General features: G+C 33.4%; 1 protein-coding gene across 1 annotated transcript in view; it reads right to left on the reverse strand.

Annotated features, from left to right (window-relative positions):
• Nucleotides 1–7859: 7859 nt before the first annotated feature.
• LOC111085054 (thyrostimulin beta-5 subunit-like) overlaps nucleotides 7860–22342 on the reverse strand; it is a 21510-nt gene continuing 7027 nt past the window's right edge. The window contains exons 2-3 of the mRNA XM_022382116.1: nucleotides 17834–18066; nucleotides 7860–8313 (exon numbers count right to left, since the gene is read on the reverse strand). Coding sequence (XP_022237824.1) covers nucleotides 8092–8313; nucleotides 17834–18043 — 432 coding nt within the window. The 5' untranslated portion in view covers nucleotides 18044–18066 and the 3' untranslated portion in view covers nucleotides 7860–8091. The remainder of the gene's footprint in view (nucleotides 8314–17833; nucleotides 18067–22342) is intronic.

Genomic DNA, 22342 nt, shown 5'->3' on the forward strand with positions numbered 1-22342 from the left:
ATTTGTTAGAAAGGTTTGTTTTATTCCTTTGATAACTTCGGTGATATAATAGCAAAATAGTTTAATTCAGAAATTGTATGACATTTAGTTACGTTTATATATTAAATTAGACAACAAATAGACCTACTATTACTAACGTTATAGAGTCAGTGTTTAAAAAGTTTTAAGTGGGGAATAAATGTTAGTTAATAAATATTTTTTTGATATTTTAACACATATATTACCTACTTGACCTTAAAACGTACAGAAAAATAAACGTTTATTACTACCAAATATCTTTTATACTTTGTACAATCGAAAGAGTCGAACATTTGTGTCGGAATGTCAGCACTATGTTTTCTACTTCCTGACCAAGAATACGATGAAAAGGCCCAAGAGTGCTATTTAAGTCTCTTTCAGAGTGCACACGTACGTTTGTTCACGATAACATTTCATTTTTCTGCGTTGTTTTTACTAAAAGTGTGGTGATTAAAGAATTAATTCAGGACTGATGAAATAAGGGACGAGAAGGTGCATTTTGGAGGTACAGAAAAATTCCTTTAAATTCAATTCTATAATTTTCGTTAACCATTCAATAATGATTTCCCGTCGTTTCTGACTGGCATTTATACTATTATTTTATATAGTTTCGTTGTATATTTCAATTGGAGCTGCTTAAAGTTATTATATTACTACAAATTAAACTTTCTCATCTTTCAGCCTTTGTAGGAAAAGGTGGTTTGATTTTGTTTTATAAAGACATTGATTTTGACATACAATATTTACATAACTACCATGTCCTAAGTTTTCACTTGCACAAATGTTTGGAAGTTTTGCATGTTAAGCCAGCTTTTATAAGCCTACCAGACAATCTCAATACAAAATAGCATTAATTATAAAAATATCTACATTTGTCAATTGTTTCTAAAATCGAAACTGATCTAACTCTTCTGAACTACTTCAGGAAATTCTAAACTGTACAACTTGAAGATTTGTGAATCCCCGTGTGTTCATTCCGCACAAGAAACAGTGTAGTATAGAATACGAGTTTCAATGGGTAATCAGAATTGATACTTGAAGATTGTGAATCCCGTGTGTTCATTCTGCACAAGAAACAATGTAGTATAGAATACGAGTTTCAGTGGGTAATCAGAATTGATAACTCTCTCAAATGATGAAGAGAAGTAAAAGATTGTTTTGATCTTAGTTTTTCTTGGCTATATAAGTTTGTAAACAAACTTTAAGTGGTGTGTTAAAGGAGATATGGTAAACAAGGCTTTGCTAAGTAGAAACATAAGACAATACATGTTTTGGTTTTCAAAGAGAACTCCATATTGAATATCACTTATGGACGATAATATAAGTTTATTGAATAGTCCTATAAGCTAATAACTATAACGTCAATCACGCCAACAAGAAGAATAAATATTTATTGAATGCAAGTCTAAAACAAAGCGTAAATGAACACATAGAATTTGATTTACTGATTCTTGTTTACGTGTGTTTGTGAAGGTACGTTACTCCACATGAATTGTATCCACATTTCTGATGGTAAACAATTCCAAAGAAGAATAAAGGAACAAAAAACAAGAAACTTGCATTAAAAACTCATCTCTGAAAGATACTGTAGCTGACCTTCGAAAATATTAGAACGTGACAAAATTAGTTTTTATTACGTTACCTATTTCCTGTGCCAAACAATGAAAATCTTGACTATTCTAACAAAAATAATATTACAAAATATCAGGTTTCGTTTATACTTATAACGAATCTTACACTGAGGATTTCATTTCCTTTGCATTGAAATTAATTTCTTAGCTTTCTCCTAAATAATATATAAAACTGACTTTTGTTTATTGTTTGCGTAGACGAGAAAGGTTTCCTTAAAATATCCTAAAACTGTATAAGGAAAATAATTAACAAAGACATAAAACTTAGTTTTTGAGATGATTGTAATTTTCTCACACAGTTTCTCAGTTCTGTTTTTCAATTTGTACTTTTTTTTGTCAGAGCTATGTATATATCTTAAGACACAGGACTATGTAATTTCAATCACTATATTAAATCACAATATGACTGACGTATCTTTATATTTCTTTGTTAAATAGAAATATGTAAGAATGAACATGTTTAGCTTAAAATACTAAATATGGCTCATAATATTTCTAGGTGTGTATTCGAATCTACATTGATCATTACAAAATTTAAATTGTGACTTCCATTATCCATTTTAAAAAATATAATGACTTACTGCAGGATTCGTAACAAACTTCAAGCTAGTTTCTTATGACATCATCTACTTTTGTTTAACCAAAAGCAATAAGTTATTTCCTTACTTGATTGAATAGCAAACTTCCCAAATCCTCACATAACTTATTTTCTACAGAGGGGTGAATATCATAAGTATGGTAGTGCTTATAGTAGGAATGATCCAGATGTGCAATACAAATTCAAATCTCAAACGCACTGCAAACAGCATGTAAACAAAACTTTATAAGCACTTTACACACACTTTTGTCTTCGTTTAAAGAGCTCTTATTGTCGTTCCTCTTTTATCCTGATGCATAAGCACTCCAGCCGATATATTTTCTATTAACACATTGATTCACAACAATGACAACCTTTTTCGTGACGTGTCGTTAAGTAATAACTGATTCACAAGAGTGCATACTTTTATGTAGGTGCTTCAGTTGAAGATTAATTTGAAACATTATTAGGTATCTTTCGTGTGCTACAATTAGGAACTTTGGATGACGTTGTAACGTCGAAACATGTAGAGTCGTCACCTTTTTGAAGGCCATAGATAGGCCTAAATAAAATGTTTTTAATTATATACCAGTTTAACGTTGAATATTATTTATGATTTTAACTTTATACACAAGTGCTAAAACACTATAATTAGGAACTAATTGGAAGTAACGATAAAGAACACCATTTATGTTGTTGTTTTTTTTACCGAAAGTCAAGAACTTTTGTTGGTGTTTTGTAGCCAGGATTTAACAACTTGTGATATTTAAACTAAGAACATCCAAGAAAGTTTAGATCTTGAGACTGTGCGGTATCGTATTCTAATATCAGTAAACCTTAGGGATAAGTGGAGATTACCTTCATCAAATAATCCCTGACTTACGTCAGTGATAGAGTGGGAGCATAGAATGCTTTAGCTGGCTGAATGTAACATTTTAGTAATAACTTGTGTGATATTACGCCATAATAAGAATGACTTATTTAAAGGCTTCATGTGTTGTAACCCAGCCGTATTGAGCGAATGATCTCGTGTGCAACAGTGTACAACAAACAAAGTTTTGTTGGACTGTTATTATACACTCATCTTACTGGAAACATGTCCAGAATCGATAAAGAATTATGTGGTTAAAATTGTAATCTTTCTTACTGCAAGAACGAGAGTTTTTCTTCAACAACTATTCCTTAAAGTCTTACCTAAACGGAATGATATATAATTATTCCAGAAATTACTGTCTCTTGAATGTCACCGAGATTTTTGAACGATTTTGTTAATGACATCACTTTAATTTGTTCTTCAACCCATTACTTAATATATTAAAAACAAGAGGAAATCCTCAATAGTCGCGGTCCTTAAAATTTGTTTAAGCGGGATTAGAGTGTATTAATTTATTAAACTTTTTTTTTCTTTTTTATTAGCCTTTTTTTTCGCACCCCAGTGGCATAATGATATGTCTTCGGACTTATACTGCTATAAACCGGGTTTCGATACCCATGGTGGGCAGAGCACAGATAGCCCTTTGTTTAGCTTTATACTTAATAATCAACACCAACTATGCTTTTGTGCGCCAGCAATACCAAGAGTGGGACGCACGTATGTCCGATTCTATGTTATTACTCATTAGGATCTCGACCAGCCTACCCTCAAATTGAAATTATTTTAGGCAGGATTAGAGTAAATTAATCTATGAGACCTTGGGCGTGTTCAAATAATGAATAAAAAGGGTTTGACCTCCTGAGTTGAAAACTTTAATTATATCAGTCAAGAGATGATGGATCTGTGAGCTAAAAGTTTGTACTTGATAAAAACTCAGAGCCATTCTATAAGACGCTATGCCGCGGCTAAAAATGTGAATTTGGTCTTGAATCAGAATTTATGAATAATCAAAAGTTAAGTTGCTAATAATGAGTTAGGATCATTCTGAGTCCATAGTACTGACAGTTGAAGATTAATTTGAAACATTATTAGGTCTCTTTCGTGTTACTAAGCAGGATTTAAAATAATCTATAATTAGATTACTGAACATAATTTAACACAACTCCTAGCTCAGTTTTCTAATTCAGATATGAAAGTTCTCAAAAACCAGGAGCTAAAAACTAATCTTAAACTTTGCTTACAATGAGGATCTTAGATCAATCTAAAGTTCAGTTTCGGTTTAAAATCTAAATTATCTTACTACCTAGAATCTGAGACTACTTTAAAACCAGGTTATTAAATTAAATGTCTTACACTGCTAAATTAGGGACGGCTAGCGCAGATAGCTCTCGAATAGCTTTGTGCGAAATTCAAAACAAACAATTAAATTAAATGTAAAACCACCATAAATTCTGAATCATGATTAAGATCTAAGATAAGGCTAATGTAGGTTACTAATTAGGATCTAAGGTTACTTCTAAATCAGTGGGTTAAAATACTATTTCAGAAGATTGACGTTTTTTGGGAATTCATATTCTGTCAGATTCACGATGTTTGAACTCAGAGTTCTGTAATTTTGTGTAAAGACTTAAAATTTTTGTATAAGACAATAGATAGTCCGATCTAACTTCTTATTTCAGGAGTGGGCGTATCACGTGCTTTTGAGTGTATTGACAACTGACACCGACTTTTCTAAAATTTAAAAAACACATAAAACTAGTGCCCCTGGCTGAGCGGTAAGCTTAAGTGCTTATTACGCTAAAATTCGGGTTTGATCCCTGTGGTGAGCACAGAACAGATAGCCCACTGTGTACTTTTACGCTTAACAACAAACAAGCATAATAAAACTAGTATAGAAATAAAATATTTCTCCTAAGTGTTAATTTTATAAAGCATTTTAAAATCTTTAAATCATTTAATTATGTAAACAAAAACAATGGATCTACTAATAACCTAAACATTAATATCACATTATCTTATACAATCAACTACAGACTTTGCTATATTACAATACAATATTACATAGAACGTATTTAGTAATAACGTTGAAAGAAAGTATTTAATGATTTTGTTTTTCTTTCGAAGCACAACTCGTTGAGCAGTTCACCACTCAAAAATTAGATAAGATGGTGTAAACCTTTCTTCAAATGAATGATCTGCTGAAGATCGATGTTACTATCTTTAACACCGGAATTGTTTGTCCAGAGAATAACAGTTTGGCGATCGATTAATGTCGGACGTCATCATCAGGATCGATCTTCTGGTGCTTGTGAGAAAGAACGTTCAGGATTCGAAGTCATGACGACATCGTTTCGAACCATACTTGAAGTTCTAGTAAGAATTAACCAATGTAGGTAATGATACCATAATGTTACCATAGTAACCAAATGCAATGTCCCCTTATGCCCAAAACAACAGGAAGGCTAAAACGGTTCTTGCATTTTTAACTTAACGAAAACATTTTTCTTAATAAATTCTAGAAAGATGTTTTCTTAAAAAATCCTTATTTATACATTTTATTTGATAAAGCATAATAGCGTTTAAAAATGTTTGCATTTGATACAGTCTACTGTCTAGTTCATTTGATCTGAATACAAAAAAAGTAAACGTTTTTAATAGACTTGGAGAAGATTATTCATTATGAATTCAATGCGAGTTTATCAACTGTGTTTTTAGGCGTTTTACTGATAAAAATTTGTTTAAATTCCACAATTTTCGCTTAGTTATTATGAATTCTATTTTGCTATGTTCCTTTACTCCCAACTTATGCCACGAAATTGCAATTGATATTCTATTACTCCTTCTTATTCGACAACATCAATATTAAAGTTGTTTTATTAAAAACACACATAAAAGATAATGTAGAAATTACGCAGTAATTATCTTGAAACATTAACGTAAATTAGCCTTTTTAAAGTAACTGTAAAATTAAATGAGAGAGAGAGAGAGAGAATGCTTACAGGTCATATGTTTTTAAAGCACTTTAACTTGAATAAAGAGGTAGTTTATGAAAATGATATTTCATATTAAAGCATTTTTAAAAACTAAAGACGCAATTTCTGTGATGAGACCTAGGATTTACTGTTAAATTCTGACATGCGAGCTTGGGCTGAGATTATTCCAGTCTGGGTGATCATGCCGGTCCCAAGCCCGAATGAAAGACGAGGGTTACTGTTAGAGCTAACCACCAGAGTGTAGAAAGTTTTGGCTGATACAATACATGAAGCTTGGGATAATTGGATTCAAGACATGAAAGAGATGAATGTAACGCCAGATAGTGTGGAGGATATAAATTAGTGGAGAAGGACTACCCGATCCCAATACTAGATGGAATTAATATCGAGTGAAGAAGATCAATATTTTACTGATAGTTTTGCAGTATAACACTGAACGTTTCGCGTAAGTTTCGGACATTTAAAAAATAACGAAAACAACCAAGAAGCGTACATCAAAATACTAGTTTATGCACGTTTATTTAGTAGGTTTTCTTTCCATTACATTGAAAGTTTGTAGTTAAGCACAAAGCTACACAATGGGCTAACTGTGCTCTGCCCACCACGAGTACCGAAACCCGGTTTCTAGTGTTGTAAGTTCGGAGACATACCGCTGTACCATTGGGGGCTTCAAAAGTTGTGGAAGGTTCATATTGATATTGTTAAAAGGAAGAAAAGATGAACATCTATAAAATATAAAGAACCGCATACTTGAACATCTTTGAAACTTAAAAAGAAAACTTAAGTATGCTTTATGATTTTCGAACTAGCTCGGCAACTACTTTCATTTCATTTTCTGTATAGATATCATATTTTTTCCCCCTGAAAATGCATTTTTGACGGCATTGCAAAATGTTAAATTTGATTTGTTTTGAATCTCGCGCAAAGCCACATGAGGGCTATCTTCTCTAGCCGTCCCTAATTTAGCAGTGAAAGACTGGAGGGAAGGCAGCTAGTCATCACCACCTACCGCCAACTCTTGGGCTACTCTTTTACCAACGAATAGTGGGATTGACCGTCACATCATAACGCCCCCACGGCTTTTACCTTTGAACACGCACTACCAATTACTTTAACGTGTTGTCCATTCTCAAACACAACACTAGTAAAATTCTATAGTATCCTGTGCTATCGTTTGGTCTACTAAGTTTTAATATTAACTCTTTCGAAAAAGTTTCAAATTACTGTGTAAATGTTACTTGTTGCCGGGTCTCTAATCAAAACTCCAGTGACCTCAATGGTGTAGTTCTCTTGAGATGATAGTCGATGGCTATCCAGTCTGAATTCCTCAAGGTAAAAGTTAGCCTAACGATTTTGGTGATAGTTAAATAACAGCAGGCCATGGATCAAACTTATATATTTTCAAGATCATTTAATTATGAGAAGGTAAATAGTTTTAATTCCACCTACTGTATTAAGTTTTAACTGATTTTGTTTCACCACAGTTACAACTTTAAATGTGGAAAAGAACAACATTTTAATTTTCTTTCGAAAATGAGACATGATCTAATATTTTACGCTTTATAGTTAATTTAAATAAACAAACAAACAAGAAAATGAATTGATGGACCAACACTTAAGCAGGCTTCGGGTTGAAAGACAAAACATAAATAATTCAGTGGAAAAAATTACACACTAATTCGGAAATGCAGCAGTGAGCCCACAATGTAATACGATTATACATACATAAGTTCGAGTCTCAAAAGAAAAAACTACGCCTTCTGTGATTGCAAGATAAATCATGATTTTATTATGTGGAAATCCCTAATGCCAGGTTTGTAAAACGACAGAAAAGGTAAATAAACTCATATATATTCGAAATCAACCCAGAAAGATTAGTCATTACAATATTTTTAAATAATCTATTTTATCAGTTATCAACCAGAACATTTATCTTTTATTGCCCAGAACCAAATCACTATTACGCTCTCACAAGTATTAATAATAGTTCTTTGAATCCTACGGAGCTCTGTTTGCTTGGTATGGAACACTTTCACAACTTGCTGTTGATGAATGACAAATCTGACATGAACAAGACACGGCCTCGTAGAAGAGGTAGTCTCGGAGCTGAGGTTCGCCATCTAAGTCGCAGTGTCGTAACGTCACTTTTCTCAGTCGTTTTTCGTCGTGCATGCACACAGGATGATAAGACCTCTTGTAAGGAAATCGCCAATCTGCAATCTAAAAGAGTGAAACATTGATTATGTTTTTAAGATATAACAAGAAGGTCATTCATAACATTTGTTTCTTGTTAAAAAAGCATTAGCTTGTAATTTAAGACAATCAATAGCTGAAGCTCTATGAAACATTGATTATGTTACAAAAATGGTTAGGTGTTATTGTATATAACACGTGCTCATGAAAATTTGCAAGATTGAACCACCTGTGAAAAGAAGGCTATAAAATATATATACAGACAGATTACGCTCACGTGGGGATAAAATGCATCACACAGAATTACCAGCAGACTAAAATATCAAATAGTATGTATGCCATGAAATGTAATATAAATTAGGTTTCTGATATTTCAACGAAACCTGAAATTTAGTACAATAAGTCTAAATAATTATATAATTATGTAGACATTGTTGTTTAATACTAAGAATATGGAATGCATCTATTAAGAAAATGTACGGTGTTGTGATACGTTTTACTCAATCAAAACACCATACGTATAATACACACTTCAGGACTATATGAGGCCTGGTATTATTCTTCCGATTTGCCCTTGTCCAGATATAGTGACGAGGGATAGATTTTCCTGAAACCTGTATAACTCAGTGACAAGGGGTAAGATGAATAATAGATTAGGCTTCACACAATTGTTTTAATATTTAGAAAATGTTTGTTTTGTTTTTTCTGGATGTAAAATCGTTAACAGAGTGACGCTGTTCATGGACGCAACGTCAATAAGGAAAATCGTTAACAGAGTTACACTGTTCATGGATGCAACGTCAATAAGAAAAATCGTTAACAGAGTTACACTGTTCATGGATGCAACGTCAATAAGAAAAATCGTTAACAGAGTTACACTGTTCATGGATGCAACGTCAATAAGAAAATCGTTAACAGAGTTACACTGTTCATGGATGCAACGTCAATAAGGAAAATCGTTATTTTATTTAAGAATCATAATGAGATTTAGTCAGTTATAGACGTATAAAATTAAAAGTTTTTATCATGTTCACTATTGTATTTATCGGATGCTTTCGCACCATACAGGACCAAAAATGCTTATATGTTACTTCATTCAACTACTTAAAAAGAAAAATTATTACGTGCTGAGAAAGCCTGGTATTTTAATTTTGCCAAGAAAGCCCCCCGGTGGCTCATCGGTAAGTCTGAGGGTGGGCATATAACGCTAAAAATCAGGTTTTGATACCCACGTTAGGCAGAGCACAGAGAGTCCATTGTATAGTTTCCTGCTTAACAATAAATAAACAATCTTACTAGGAAAAATTTTGCCTTAGGAAACACACTGTTATAACTATTATGTTTACCTTTGACAGGTGACAAGTTTGTTATTTTCACTTCTCTGTGTGTGTGTGTGTGTATATATGTGAACATGTATAGCTCAAAAAGTCTTTATCTGATTTTGGTTAAGTTGGATGCATAGGTTGAGTGCCACTCCCCCAGGACCAAATAATTAACTTTTGGTGAATGGAGTGCACGCCCTAGTTTATTATGTGATATCGTTTCCTTTTGAATTAATACGACAATGCCGGTGGGAGATATTTATCTCAGTAGTATGATATTGTGCGACGTTTGAGATATCTTTTTAAAGTATTGTTGTATTGGTACTTGTATAGTATTTAGAAAAATGCCTACAATAACGTTTAAATATTGTTGTACTGGTTCTAACATTGTATTTAATACAACTTGACAGATATCCGTTATGATTAGTAGCCCATGTGATCATATAAGTCCAATTATAAATTAATTGCTATTTTTATTACTAGTTAGATACTAATTACGACTAGTTTATATCCTACGTTTCGGTTGCTAAATTGTTGGCGTCTTCATTGTATTTCTAAACAGGACTGTGTTTTGAGGTGGTGTTGGTCGAGATCCGATCCTGGAGTTTCTAGGTAGAAAAGCTTTTTTAGCCGCGGCATAGTGGCTCATAGAACGACTCTGAGTTTTTTCTGTTTCTTTTTTGGAGTATAAACTTTTATCTCATAGCTCCGTAATCTCTTTACCGATTTGAGATCCCTTTCGATTGATTATTTGACCACGCCCAAGGTGTCATTGATTAATTTACTTTAACCTTGCCTAAAATAATTTCAATTTGAGGGTAGGCTGGTAGAGATCCTAATGAGCAATAAAACTGAATCGGGTATACGCGCGCCATACGCTTGGTATTGTTGGCGCACAAAAATATAGCTAATGAACAGGGGGGAGGGTCACTTAGATTAATTTACTCTAATCCTGCTTAAAAGAATTTCAAGTGTCGCGGCTATTGAGGATTCCCTCTTGTTTGTATTTTTATTTCTCTAGGATTTGGCTGAGATATGTAGACGACACATTCGTACATGACCACACACACACACACCAATACAAGAGACAATATTCCAGAATTCAAGAACTACCTGAACAAACAACATCCAGTGATACAATTCACAATGGAAGTAGAAGAAGATAAACAATGACAAATAATTCATATACCATAGCAGTTTACATGAAACTCACAGATACTGATAAATACCCCGATTATAAATCAAACCACCCCAACAGAGTAAAGACGGACATCACCGACTGCCCTGTATGAAAATATAAACACAGTAGGAGCTAAGAAGGAGTAAGAAAAACACGTCATTACAACCTTTATTGTTAATGGATAGTCTGATCGCTTTATAAAGAACAAATAAATAAATACTAAGAATAAGCAGGAAGAAAATTACTTATACATAGCCATATTTCCCTATGTCAAAGGTCGAACTGAACAAATACAGAGGATATGTAAACAGCATAAAGTCAGTATAGCAATCAAAAGCCACAACAGAAATCACCAGTGGAGAGCGGAAGCATTATTTACAGCATCCCTTGTAAATGTGGACTCTATCTCATTAGAGAAACAAACAATCAACGGAAGTCGGAATAGCATACAATCTCTGTAATACCAGTCTTACTGCAGTAGCCCACCATATCAGAAGGAGACCATACAATAAAATGGAATAATACAAAATGATGGGATATGAACCACACACAGAAGTCAGCCAAACCTGAAAGCAATGAAACATAACATAGTTCTTCTCAGGGCTTTTATAAAAAACAGCAGCAAATTAGGAACCGAAATATAAAATATAAACCAATTAGTATCTAGTAATAAAAAATTATAACTAATTAATCACTTAGGTGATCACATAGGTTATTAAACATGACAACGATTGATGTGAAATTGAAACAACCATGCCGTAAGCCTTACGGCGTAAGCATAGTGAATCTTGGCATATTTAACATATGCTTTTCAAATATCACTGGTTTGAAACATGTAATGGGCTAGCTAATGTGTTCAGAACATTTGCACAAAAACATGGTTTTTAACCCACTAAAATATCTTATTAGACCCAAGAGACATTCTCGTTTCGCTAACTTGTACGTTTCATGTCGTCATTAAAACTCTATACAAAAATAAATAGTGATTCACTGAGAGTGGTGTGGACATTTAACGCAGCACACATACTATGAAATCTATAAGAAGAGTCGAATGTGAGACTTGTTAAGCTAAAACATGGGATACTAATGAGCGTTTTTATATTTTCACTCAGTACTTAATCAGCAGGATAATATTTCATGTACTTAAGAAGCATATTTCTTTTGATGAGTGAGAAGGGAATTTGAATTTTGGAATATAACAATTTAAATGTTATTAAGGCTATTGTAGTGGTATTCTCAATAAAACTTATTTCTCTCAAGAGTGAATCAGATAGGTTCTATATTAGAACGGGAGTAATAAACACGTGGTATGACTGCATACCACGTGTCTACTACCTTCCCCCGCCCCCCAGTGGCACAGCGGTATGTCTGCGGACTTACAACGCTAGAAACCGGGTTTCGATACCCGTGGTGGGCAAAGCACAGATAGCCCTTGTGTAGCTTTGTGCATAATTAAAAAAAAAAACTACCTTCCCCACCTTTACTTTCAGGCTGTATTTTTTGGGCTCTAATTTTAAAATTTAAAACCAATCAACTTTACTCTGTTACTGGTTATGTAATCGATGTAACCTTCTTTTTTCCCTGTAAAAATACTTACACGGCAACGCAGACGACACAATGATTCAATACTTAATTTAAAGCCTTTACAAAGATGCTATTTGGCCAATTACACTATTAAAGAAGATAACAATGGTCTACATTACAAAAAAAACCCTTTAACACAGAATCAAAAACACGCAACACAAAAATAGCCCTTTAACAAATATATGACCCAATAAGTAATTCAACCTGATGCAAAATAAAAAAATTCATATGTAACACAATATCACAATACAAACCCTTTAAGTGAACGTAAAAGTACAAAATAAAAAATATCCTTTAATACAGAAGTATGTAAGTTCACAAACTTACACACAGAGGTTACCGACATATAATAAAAAAGTATAACAACCGAAATACATATACACATATTCAAAATGTTAAATAAAAAATGCATCGAACTTACGAAAATAAATCATTTGACGTAAAATCATTATAAGTTACAAATACATTAAACTATACTAAAATAATCTTCGGTCAGTCAAGCATCAAAAAGTACACAATAATAAATAAAAAGAAATACCAAAAAAAGGCACATAAAGATATAAATATAAAACATAAAATTATATTTGATAAAACTTTTCATAAAATACAGAAAACAGATAAAAAAAAACTCTTAACATACAAAACAATCAAAATATTAAATGTAATAATAAAAATTAACGTGAACACAATAAAAAAGTAAAAAAACTTAGTAAAAAAGCATATATGCATTGGAAATAATGTCTTAAGACATAAAACTACAATAGAGATTAAATTTATTATAAAATACAATATATATATATAACTTGATCATTTATATTCACACTCAGAGGAGCTCAACTTCCTCCACGTGCAGTTATATACAAACTTAAGTGTGCTGAAAAACTCCAGCCACTCAACTATACTTACATAAAATAAGGGTTTGAAAACCCACTCAATTGAGTTTTCTAGCTCCTAGATAATATTTGCAGTTGTGCCAACTGTTCTAGGCATTAATTCTACTAGCACAAGCCTTCCTAAAGTATGTGATAATCGAGCAGCTATTGTTTGATATCCTGCAGATATCTCTTGAAGTGAAACTCTGCTGCTCCATAGCTCAGAAAGTAATGGGCATAAAACCCTTATGATTCATTTGATCTTACGAGCAACAAACCGTCCCGAAGTTTGATAATCAAGTAGAAATCACACATATGTCGTACTGAGAAATACCGTACACAGTATAGTGCATATATCGTACTGAGAATTACCGTACACAGTATAGTTTATATATCATACTGAAAAATGCCGTCTGATAGCGCGAGACGCAAGGAACGCCACTTTCTTTCAGTCACTCGTATTTCAACCAAATGACCATTTTAGTTGCTAATAAAGTTAGTTCCAGCTGTATACGTCAAGAGGCCATCGATGGTGGTAGCAGCTTGGCCGACTGTCAGAGCTTCCTTTCACCTCTAACTCTGTTGCTTCTACATGTGGCTCATTATGCAAGGCCAGATATGTACTTTGAACTCTTTCCTCCTCATCAGCTGAGTCTTGTCCTCATCTGACTCATCAGTCTCAACCTTTGATTCCTGGTCAAGCCAGTGAATTAAAGGTTTGTCTTTAACATTTGGTCACAGCTTATTACTGTTTTTCACGTGCTTTTATGTGCCTCTCGGCTGCTGTAACTTGTATGTCAAGAGATCAATGTGGCAAGGTACAAGATAAGGAACTGTCCTGTCAGAACTAAGTAGCTTCTTTGAAACTGGCACAAACCAAAACTATAACCACCACACTGGTACGTTCGTTCTTGACTGTCTTCTCATACTACTTCTTATATTGTATGGCCGCCTTATTGTTCAGGTGCAAAACTTGTGCGCATCATCTTAACCACTACACGTATTCTTGTGTACGTTGTGTGACGTCTGCTTTAGGGGAAGGACCATACATTATGTTTACATGGAGCAGGACTTTGCACTCAAACATGAGCATATTTGGCAAACAACCTGTTGATCTCTGTTCATTTACTCTCTGTGTCATCATGATGTACAGCAAGTGTTCATCCTAGTCAGTTTAGCTGTGATTACAGAGGGTTACAACCCAATGGTTAAAATCCTAGCACCACTGATAACATTGGTCACTTCAAATTTACTTACCGTATTCATGACCATTCTAACAGAAATTTGGATAACCAAGCACACATAACTGCAGAATAACACCAGGACTTCATTTGTCCTTGGACATATAATTGCTCAAATTAATGCTGCTTATTTTCTGGACAGAAAACAGTGCATTTCATGCAGTTGTTATATTATCACGTTACATTATGCCAATGTACTAGACCTTATAGTAGACCATAGAACATCATTTAAGTATATGTCACATACACTTGTACAGTCTACCGTTCCTGGGACTAGTCTGGGAAGCATTGGATAACTCTTCCACATGACACCAGTTCATCTGTTTCACAGCTAAAATTCAACAGTTTAGGCAGTATGTCCATTCCGGGAATGTCAAGTTGGAGAAGACTATCTTCATTCTGTGAGTGATTTGCTTCTCCATGGTCAGCCTGGCAGGATAATCCCCGGTACGGAGAGATTCATTACTGCACCATGGATCTCCAATTTAACTTGTTGGTGGCAGATGTATCACCTGATGGGGAAAAAGTTCCAGCTGGCAGAATTCGTGCACCAGTGGCGTCCCCAGTCGTTCTTGGTCAGTTTGGTGGCCTCAACTAGAGATGGGGGTGAGTACTCTAGCCTGCAAAGAATGGGGTATCCTAAAGAGACCACCACATACAATCTCCAACTTACCAGATGTTCCACCACAAAATGGAAGACAGTTGCCTCTACTGGAGAGAGAGAGAGATCTCTAAGCTAAATTATATCTTAATTAAAAAATTTAAAATCGACAAGCTAATATTTCTCTAAGCTCATGAATTATATATTTAAGTTAAAAACTTTAGAGTCCCTACCTGTTGTTCCAGTCTGAGAAGACATCGTGTTATATACTTTTGTAGCCTTTAGATATCACCTGACTTGCCAATGGAAAAGGTCGCTGTCTACATTTACATATAGCTTGTGTAACCTAGCAGAAACCTTCCTCAAGGGAAATAAAGGTTGTCTCTTATGTGAATGACAAATAGGTAGCTAGAGTGAAAGGAACTCAACAACTTTCTTTACTGCACACACACACACACCTTAGTAAATGAAAAAAATTGAAACATTCTATATTAAAATGAGGTTAGCAAACACATGGTATGCCTGCACATCACTTTCTGAGAGATAAGTCTGAAGGGTTATAGCGCTAAAACTATCGGGTTTCGATACCTGTGGTGGACACAGTACGCATGTCTCATTGTGTAGCTTTGTGCTTAACAAGAAACAAATGTTTTGGGATGAGGTTGGGAGAACTAATGCAGTTGATTAAGTCAGTGAAATATCAATTCACAAGACAACCAAAGCAGTCTTAAAACTATAGTTCTCACTATTTGATTATACCCAAAGCAAATTCTGGATCTCAGATTCAATGAGATTTAGCAGAAATTAAGTCACATATATTAATATTATTGATTTGTATAGCCATATAGTAGGGCAGTTTTAATGACAGTGAATATCCACAAAGTACAACGTGTTTAATGTTTATATCATTATACCAATTTTTTTTTCAAATCGATTCTTAAGTTTGAAATAAAACGATGGAAAGACTTGTTTATAAAATTTAGACGTCTATCTTCTATATTTCCTATCGCCGTCTTACACTGATTAATCAATACTTATTTCTTTGAAACATGCAAACTAATACATCTGTATATGTCGCTAAAATAAACTGGATTATTTTAGTCATCCTGAGACTTCGAAACTGGGCGTTGATTTTCATCTTGGGACCAGTATTCTCGTACTGTTGAAAAGTCATTTGGTCAAATAAATTTAGGTGTAGTAAACGTCCACTTTATTTTATTATATTTATTGTTTTATCATTTAATGACTGCAATATTTCGTGCTATTTTAGTTGTATACAGTTTTCGTGTTCTTATTTCTTCTAATGGTTATTACTACCCTATCTAGCGCCGCCTACAACACAAGGTTGATTGATTAAATCCTCATTTGTTTCAGTGCAGGAAGTTGAAAGTAGAACCAAATAAGTACTGTTGTTCCTGTGTTGCAGTTGCAAGACATTTAAATGCTTTTAGCTGGCGCTGTGTACAGCAGTTTTCTATGCGATTGATCATATGTTAACACAATAGAACATGGGTCTCCAGCTGTTAATATCACTATGGACGCCCTATCGTTTAGTTTTCATTTCATTTTGTATCATTATTTGTTGTAAACTATATAATCTAACTTCCCAGCTCTATACAATGTATGAGATCCCATTGTTTAAATAATTTGGTCAAGTGAAGTTTTGAAGTAGGGATATATATATAGAATAGCTTTTAAACGCTCAAATGTTGAGTGCTGAGAAAACATTTTAAGTTAATATGATATTTCAAGCCATGAAATGAAACTCGTATTTGAATTTTAAATTTAAATTTATCTAATTCAATTAGTTAATTAAACTTATGATTGCATTACGTTATACAATCAAAGATTAGTGAAAATGGCAGAAAAATTATTTCAGCGTGTGTTCGAAATGTGGCTATCATAAAAAAGTTTCGATATAAAAGTCTTATGGCGTATACAGCCTAAGACTGAAAACTACAAATTCTTTCAAGGTGATAACATGAAATTACGTCACAGTAATACAAATAATACTGTTATCATAACGTTCTCTACTAGCACATTTAAGTTTAGTATAACGTTTTTAATTAAAGTGTTAGTCAATATATGATGTGGTTAAATTTCACATATCCGGTTGTTCTATGTGATGAAACTCGAGCTAGTCATTACGTCTGGTTAGTATACAACCAAAGATTGAAAAATACATTATATTAATTATATAAGTTATATCTAAAATAAGGCTTTAAGAAGAAATCTAAAATACCACTGTACTGTTTTATCCTGTCCTCGCATCATCAAAGACAGTATACAAGATAGACGACTCGGAATTAAACTTCTATGTTTTAGTCACGTTGAATTTTCTTTTCTTTCTTCTTTATGTTTCCGTTTTTTTTTTTATCTTACTTTTACATAACGCTTTCTTTTACGGCTGCAATTTTCAGATTTCGTTTCTTACTAAAATGTTGTGTAAATGTTATTATATTCTATCGTTAATCTATTAGGTTTTTATTGATCTAAAATATATAGCAATGCTTTCGATACCTACTAGAACTAATTGAAAACTTATAACATTTTTAAATTACAAAGTATATATATACGTATTAATACTTTAAACAACACAAATTAAAGTTTTTCAAATGGTTGAACATTTTAAACAAAGAAGAAACAGTCTTACTTTAAAGTAATTATAACTTAATTAAAAATCATAAGCAGTAGGGTGTATTTCTAATTCCTATGGTTAATATTAGCATAAATTAATGAAAGCTTGCCTCTCCAGAATCGCATCGTCCCCAACAGGACATTGCATTCAAATAATCCCAACATTGGCGCCCTTTGCTGTCTGTTCTTGTAGCTTTAAAGGTGTACAATCGCTTGTGGCACTCCAGAGTTGATTCGGGACGTATATCTGCAACTGTTACCGGCGCCACCGAAAACAAGTGCAACCACAGAACCAATGCAGATAAATAAATCATCGTCATATTTTATTTTTCTTCCAAGAAATCTGGAATTAGATAAATATTTTCAATTAACAACTAAGTAGCTAAACACATTGTAATTCACAAAAATACATACATTTAAGTAACAAATACAGTATTTTTATGTTTTCTGTATATAACTTAACGTAAAATCTGTTACTTTTTGGTTAATCTCCCTATAAAATGTATTGTTGTCTTGTCGTCACAGTATTTATCTTATTGGTTTAACGTTTTATGTAACTGTTTCGAGTAATAATTTGTAACATTAAATGTGAGTTTATAAGTTAGATATTTTTATAAACAAGAGAGACTGAGTATGACTGCGATGGCAGACAAACCCACTTTCCTATATGTCATGTCCTGGTCTGCTCTATACAGGTTTATACCGAAGATACGCCTATCTGTAATACCAGATAAATCAGATTTTATAACTCCTGTGTTATTTCTCTAATTTAATATATATATATTTGTAATTTCCCGCTCAACTATACCAAAACAAGGACGTTGTTAGTCAATCGAGAGTGTCCCAACTTAACTAACAAAAAATAAATCCAAGCCATTTTTTTTCCATTTTGATATTTGTCAAACCTTTCTTTAAACATCCTTCAATTTATTGTATGTACTACATGTGAAGGCAACTAATTCCACAGGCCAACCAATCCGCTAGAAAGTTAAAACTATCTTAGCTAAAGATTACTCCTACCTTGCAAATATTTATATTTTGGTCGCCTTGTCCTACCATTCCAACCATTAAGTACGAAAAAAGATGATGCATCAACACTACCAATTCCCTTGACAATCTTAAACACCACCATCAGATCCAATCTAATTTTTCTTTTTCCAAAATAAAACAATTTCAAAGATCTTAACCTATCCTTGTATGACAACTTTTCCATTCCAGGTGTCATCCTAGTAGCCCTCTTTGAATACTTAAATGAGTATAAATGAGGCCTAACCAGTGATCTATGCAATGAATTTATTACCCTCTTTAGACTTATATTCAATATCTCTGTAATACAAATGAAGCTAAAATACCATTTGCCCCACCACGAACAACAGCATGAATATCTTATGAACCTGATCAATCAAAACACCAAAATCCTTTCCTTCTGGGCCTGGCATGGTCTGTATAGTGGTTAGGATGCTTGACTCGCAATCTGCGAATCGCGAGTTCAAATCTCGGTACCAAATATGCTCGCCCTTTCAGCCGCGGGGACGTTATAATATGACGTTCAATCCCAGTTTTCGTTGATAAAAGAGTAGACCAAGAGTTAGCAGTGGGTGGTGTTGACTAGCTGCCTTCCTTCTTGTCTATCATTTCAAAATTAGATATGAATAGCACAGACAGCCCTCGAGTAGCTTTGCGCGAAATTCATAAACAAACAAATATTTTCTTCAATAACACTGCTTAGGTTATAACCATCAAAATTTTACTTACAATTTAAAATATGATAATCTACGTGCTCACTGACCCTTTAGTAGAAGCATTGTATTGCTTGTCTTGTATGAAAAAAAATTAAGGCTTTAGATGCCTAAACAACATATTTGTAAGAAGTCTAGAGAGGTTTAGTTCGCTATATTAAAACGATTTTGGAGTTTCACCACTTCTTTACACTCCGTGTTGCCACGTCTGGTCGTGCTCTGTCTAACGACTGTACATCTATACGATAGTTCTGTAGCGTAGCTTCCATTGCAAAAGGCTGTCGTGTTCAAAGCACACCACCCCTCGCTATTTGCTTTCCATATTCCATCTAGTGTACAATGATGACGGTTTCATGGGGTCCGTTTCCAGAGTCTGATCGCACAAAAATCCATAAGCGACTTCAAGTGCATATCTTCGTATATGGAAGAACATGAATACTCGTTTCATTCTCCATCTGCTTGAGTTGTTACATACCGTTTCCAAAAACGATCAGTTTTCATTGGTATCACACTATCTACCAAACCAGTATCAAAACATAGTTCTGATACATACAGTTCCACAGCGATTTTATATCGGCTGTGGTTATCACGTGACTTGATTTGCATATTTCAAAATCGTTTTAACATAACGAACTCTGTCCTGTACAACTTGCCACTAGGCATCTGAATAGGAATTAATGAACATATCCCAGTTAATTTTACTCAAAATAATTTCAAAAATACGTTTAAAACCTTTTAATTTTCATAAAATGATAAATAATTTATGTTAAAAAATAAATATAGGTCTTTCTTTAATCTATAATTGAGGCAGTGCATTCATGACGAAATAAAGGTGAAAATGGGCGCCAATTCTAATTAGTCACTATCTGCGCAACAAAGAGCCAAAAATTAAACAGAATGACCTTTTTTTTGAAGATGAATTATATATATAATATTGATACCTTCAAATGTACTCCAATACAATAATAGACAAATATGTGATACCGTATAATCTAGAATAAAGTCGAGATCGACTACCATGGAATAACAAGAAGTTAATATGGATACAAGTTTTGACACCGATATGTGTCCTCTTCAATCAAACAACAACACGTGAGAGTGTCTTTCTTCTTTTTCCTTAATAATGGGTATATTGAAACATGACAAAAATCGCGAATACATATGAACTTAACATGTGTAAAGCTACAACGGATATTGCAGTTAGAAATAAATAAAGTACTGTGACGATCAACCATCATACATACTGTTATATTTGAAGATACTTTTAGATAGTGTACTAACTGGAAAGTTTCTATGTTTTGTCTCTACCTTCACCTGATTGATTTTAATCATTAATTGTGATATTTCGTCAACTTATGTTACACCAAGTAAGCGGAGGCTAAAAATATAAAAATACTGACTTTTGTATTTACAGTTCACGCCGTGATGTTTTAAGTTCCACGAAAATATTGGAGCTAAAGATATTATTGACTGAAAGTACATATTTCGCAATAATACCAAACCACCACCAACAGTGTTTTCAGACAAGAACAGCTGCGTTTGTGTTGTCACGTTCTGGCGGCTTTCAGCCACGATCTTTATTTGATCTTTAACGTTAAGCGAACAAACATGAAACTTTTATGTAAGCGTTAAGCCATAAAAATAATCTTAACTTTTTGAATGTTAGTAGAACATTATTTTGAGGTTATTGATGTAGTTGATTTTTTATTGGTTTCGAATACTGTAAACATTGAAATTTTAGTAAGAGACCATAGTTATCAGGTTAATTATCAATTATTAATTTAAAAATGAAATTGAGTTGTTGTTTTTTTCAGCGACAGAAATGCCCTTAAGACTAAAAATACATTAAATGTTTTGGCTAACTAATGTTAGAATATGGAAACAGAAGTTTAATATTGTTATACAAACACTTCCTGCGTTAAAGACATGTCTCTCATGACTACGATAATTCAAGTAGTTTCGAAGTTTCACATTACGCAGCTAAACGAAAAGAGAACCGTCCACATACTATTTTGTCCTCGTCACTGTTGTGCTATTTAAAACACTATTCTCGTCTTTTAAACTATCAGCTTGGTGAAAAAAACTTCTACTTTGTGTAACAGATGAAATGTTCTCAAACAAACTTTTAGCAGTTTCAGAAAACATACATCTATCTCTTAAACGACAGTAAACTTCTGTGTATACTAACATATCATTCAAATACGAGCTTTACGGGTTTCTATTATCAGTTTACTAAACATTGTGTAAGAAACAAACTGTTTATTTTCAAAACATAGAAATCTATATTATATATATATATACATATCACGCACGTACGCAAGGGAGGTTAGAGGGGTTCCGCCAAACCCTCTATTTTTGTGATGTGTTTATATAGTTACAGCACAGCTGCTTCTGCTTTTAACGTTTTCTACATAGTTTACAATTCTTTTGTTGAAGCATTAGCATTTTGGCTTCTGTTGACACTTTGTAGTTGGAAGTCCGAAGCCATATTGCTACTGTTAGGTTTTGTAGGCCGGATTCTTTACAGTATGTGTCTGTTATTTATTGGCGATAAATTTCAACAATAAACAAACAGCAACACAGTTCACTTGGTTTAAAATCTACATATATAAAAGAGGAAGTTTGTTTATTTGTTCGCTATAGGAAACCAAACGGTTGAACTTACAAATATTAAGATAACTTCATAATAACCAGTTTTTTACAAGAAATTTAATGGTGCTACTTATTTTGTATTTGATATAGTATTTAATGACAAAATTGACAATTAATGATTATTGTGCCATTTTTTGTAATAAACATACAAACATAAGCACGTTTTGCACATAGAAAGCGTTATGGCGGGAAACACTCAGATCGCCTTGCTGTCAATTCAGTATTTCT

This window comes from Limulus polyphemus, unplaced genomic scaffold (assembly GCF_000517525.1).
Source record: "Limulus polyphemus unplaced genomic scaffold, Limulus_polyphemus-2.1.2 Scaffold10, whole genome shotgun sequence".
In the NCBI taxonomy this organism is placed as follows: domain Eukaryota; kingdom Metazoa; phylum Arthropoda; class Merostomata; order Xiphosura; family Limulidae; genus Limulus; species Limulus polyphemus.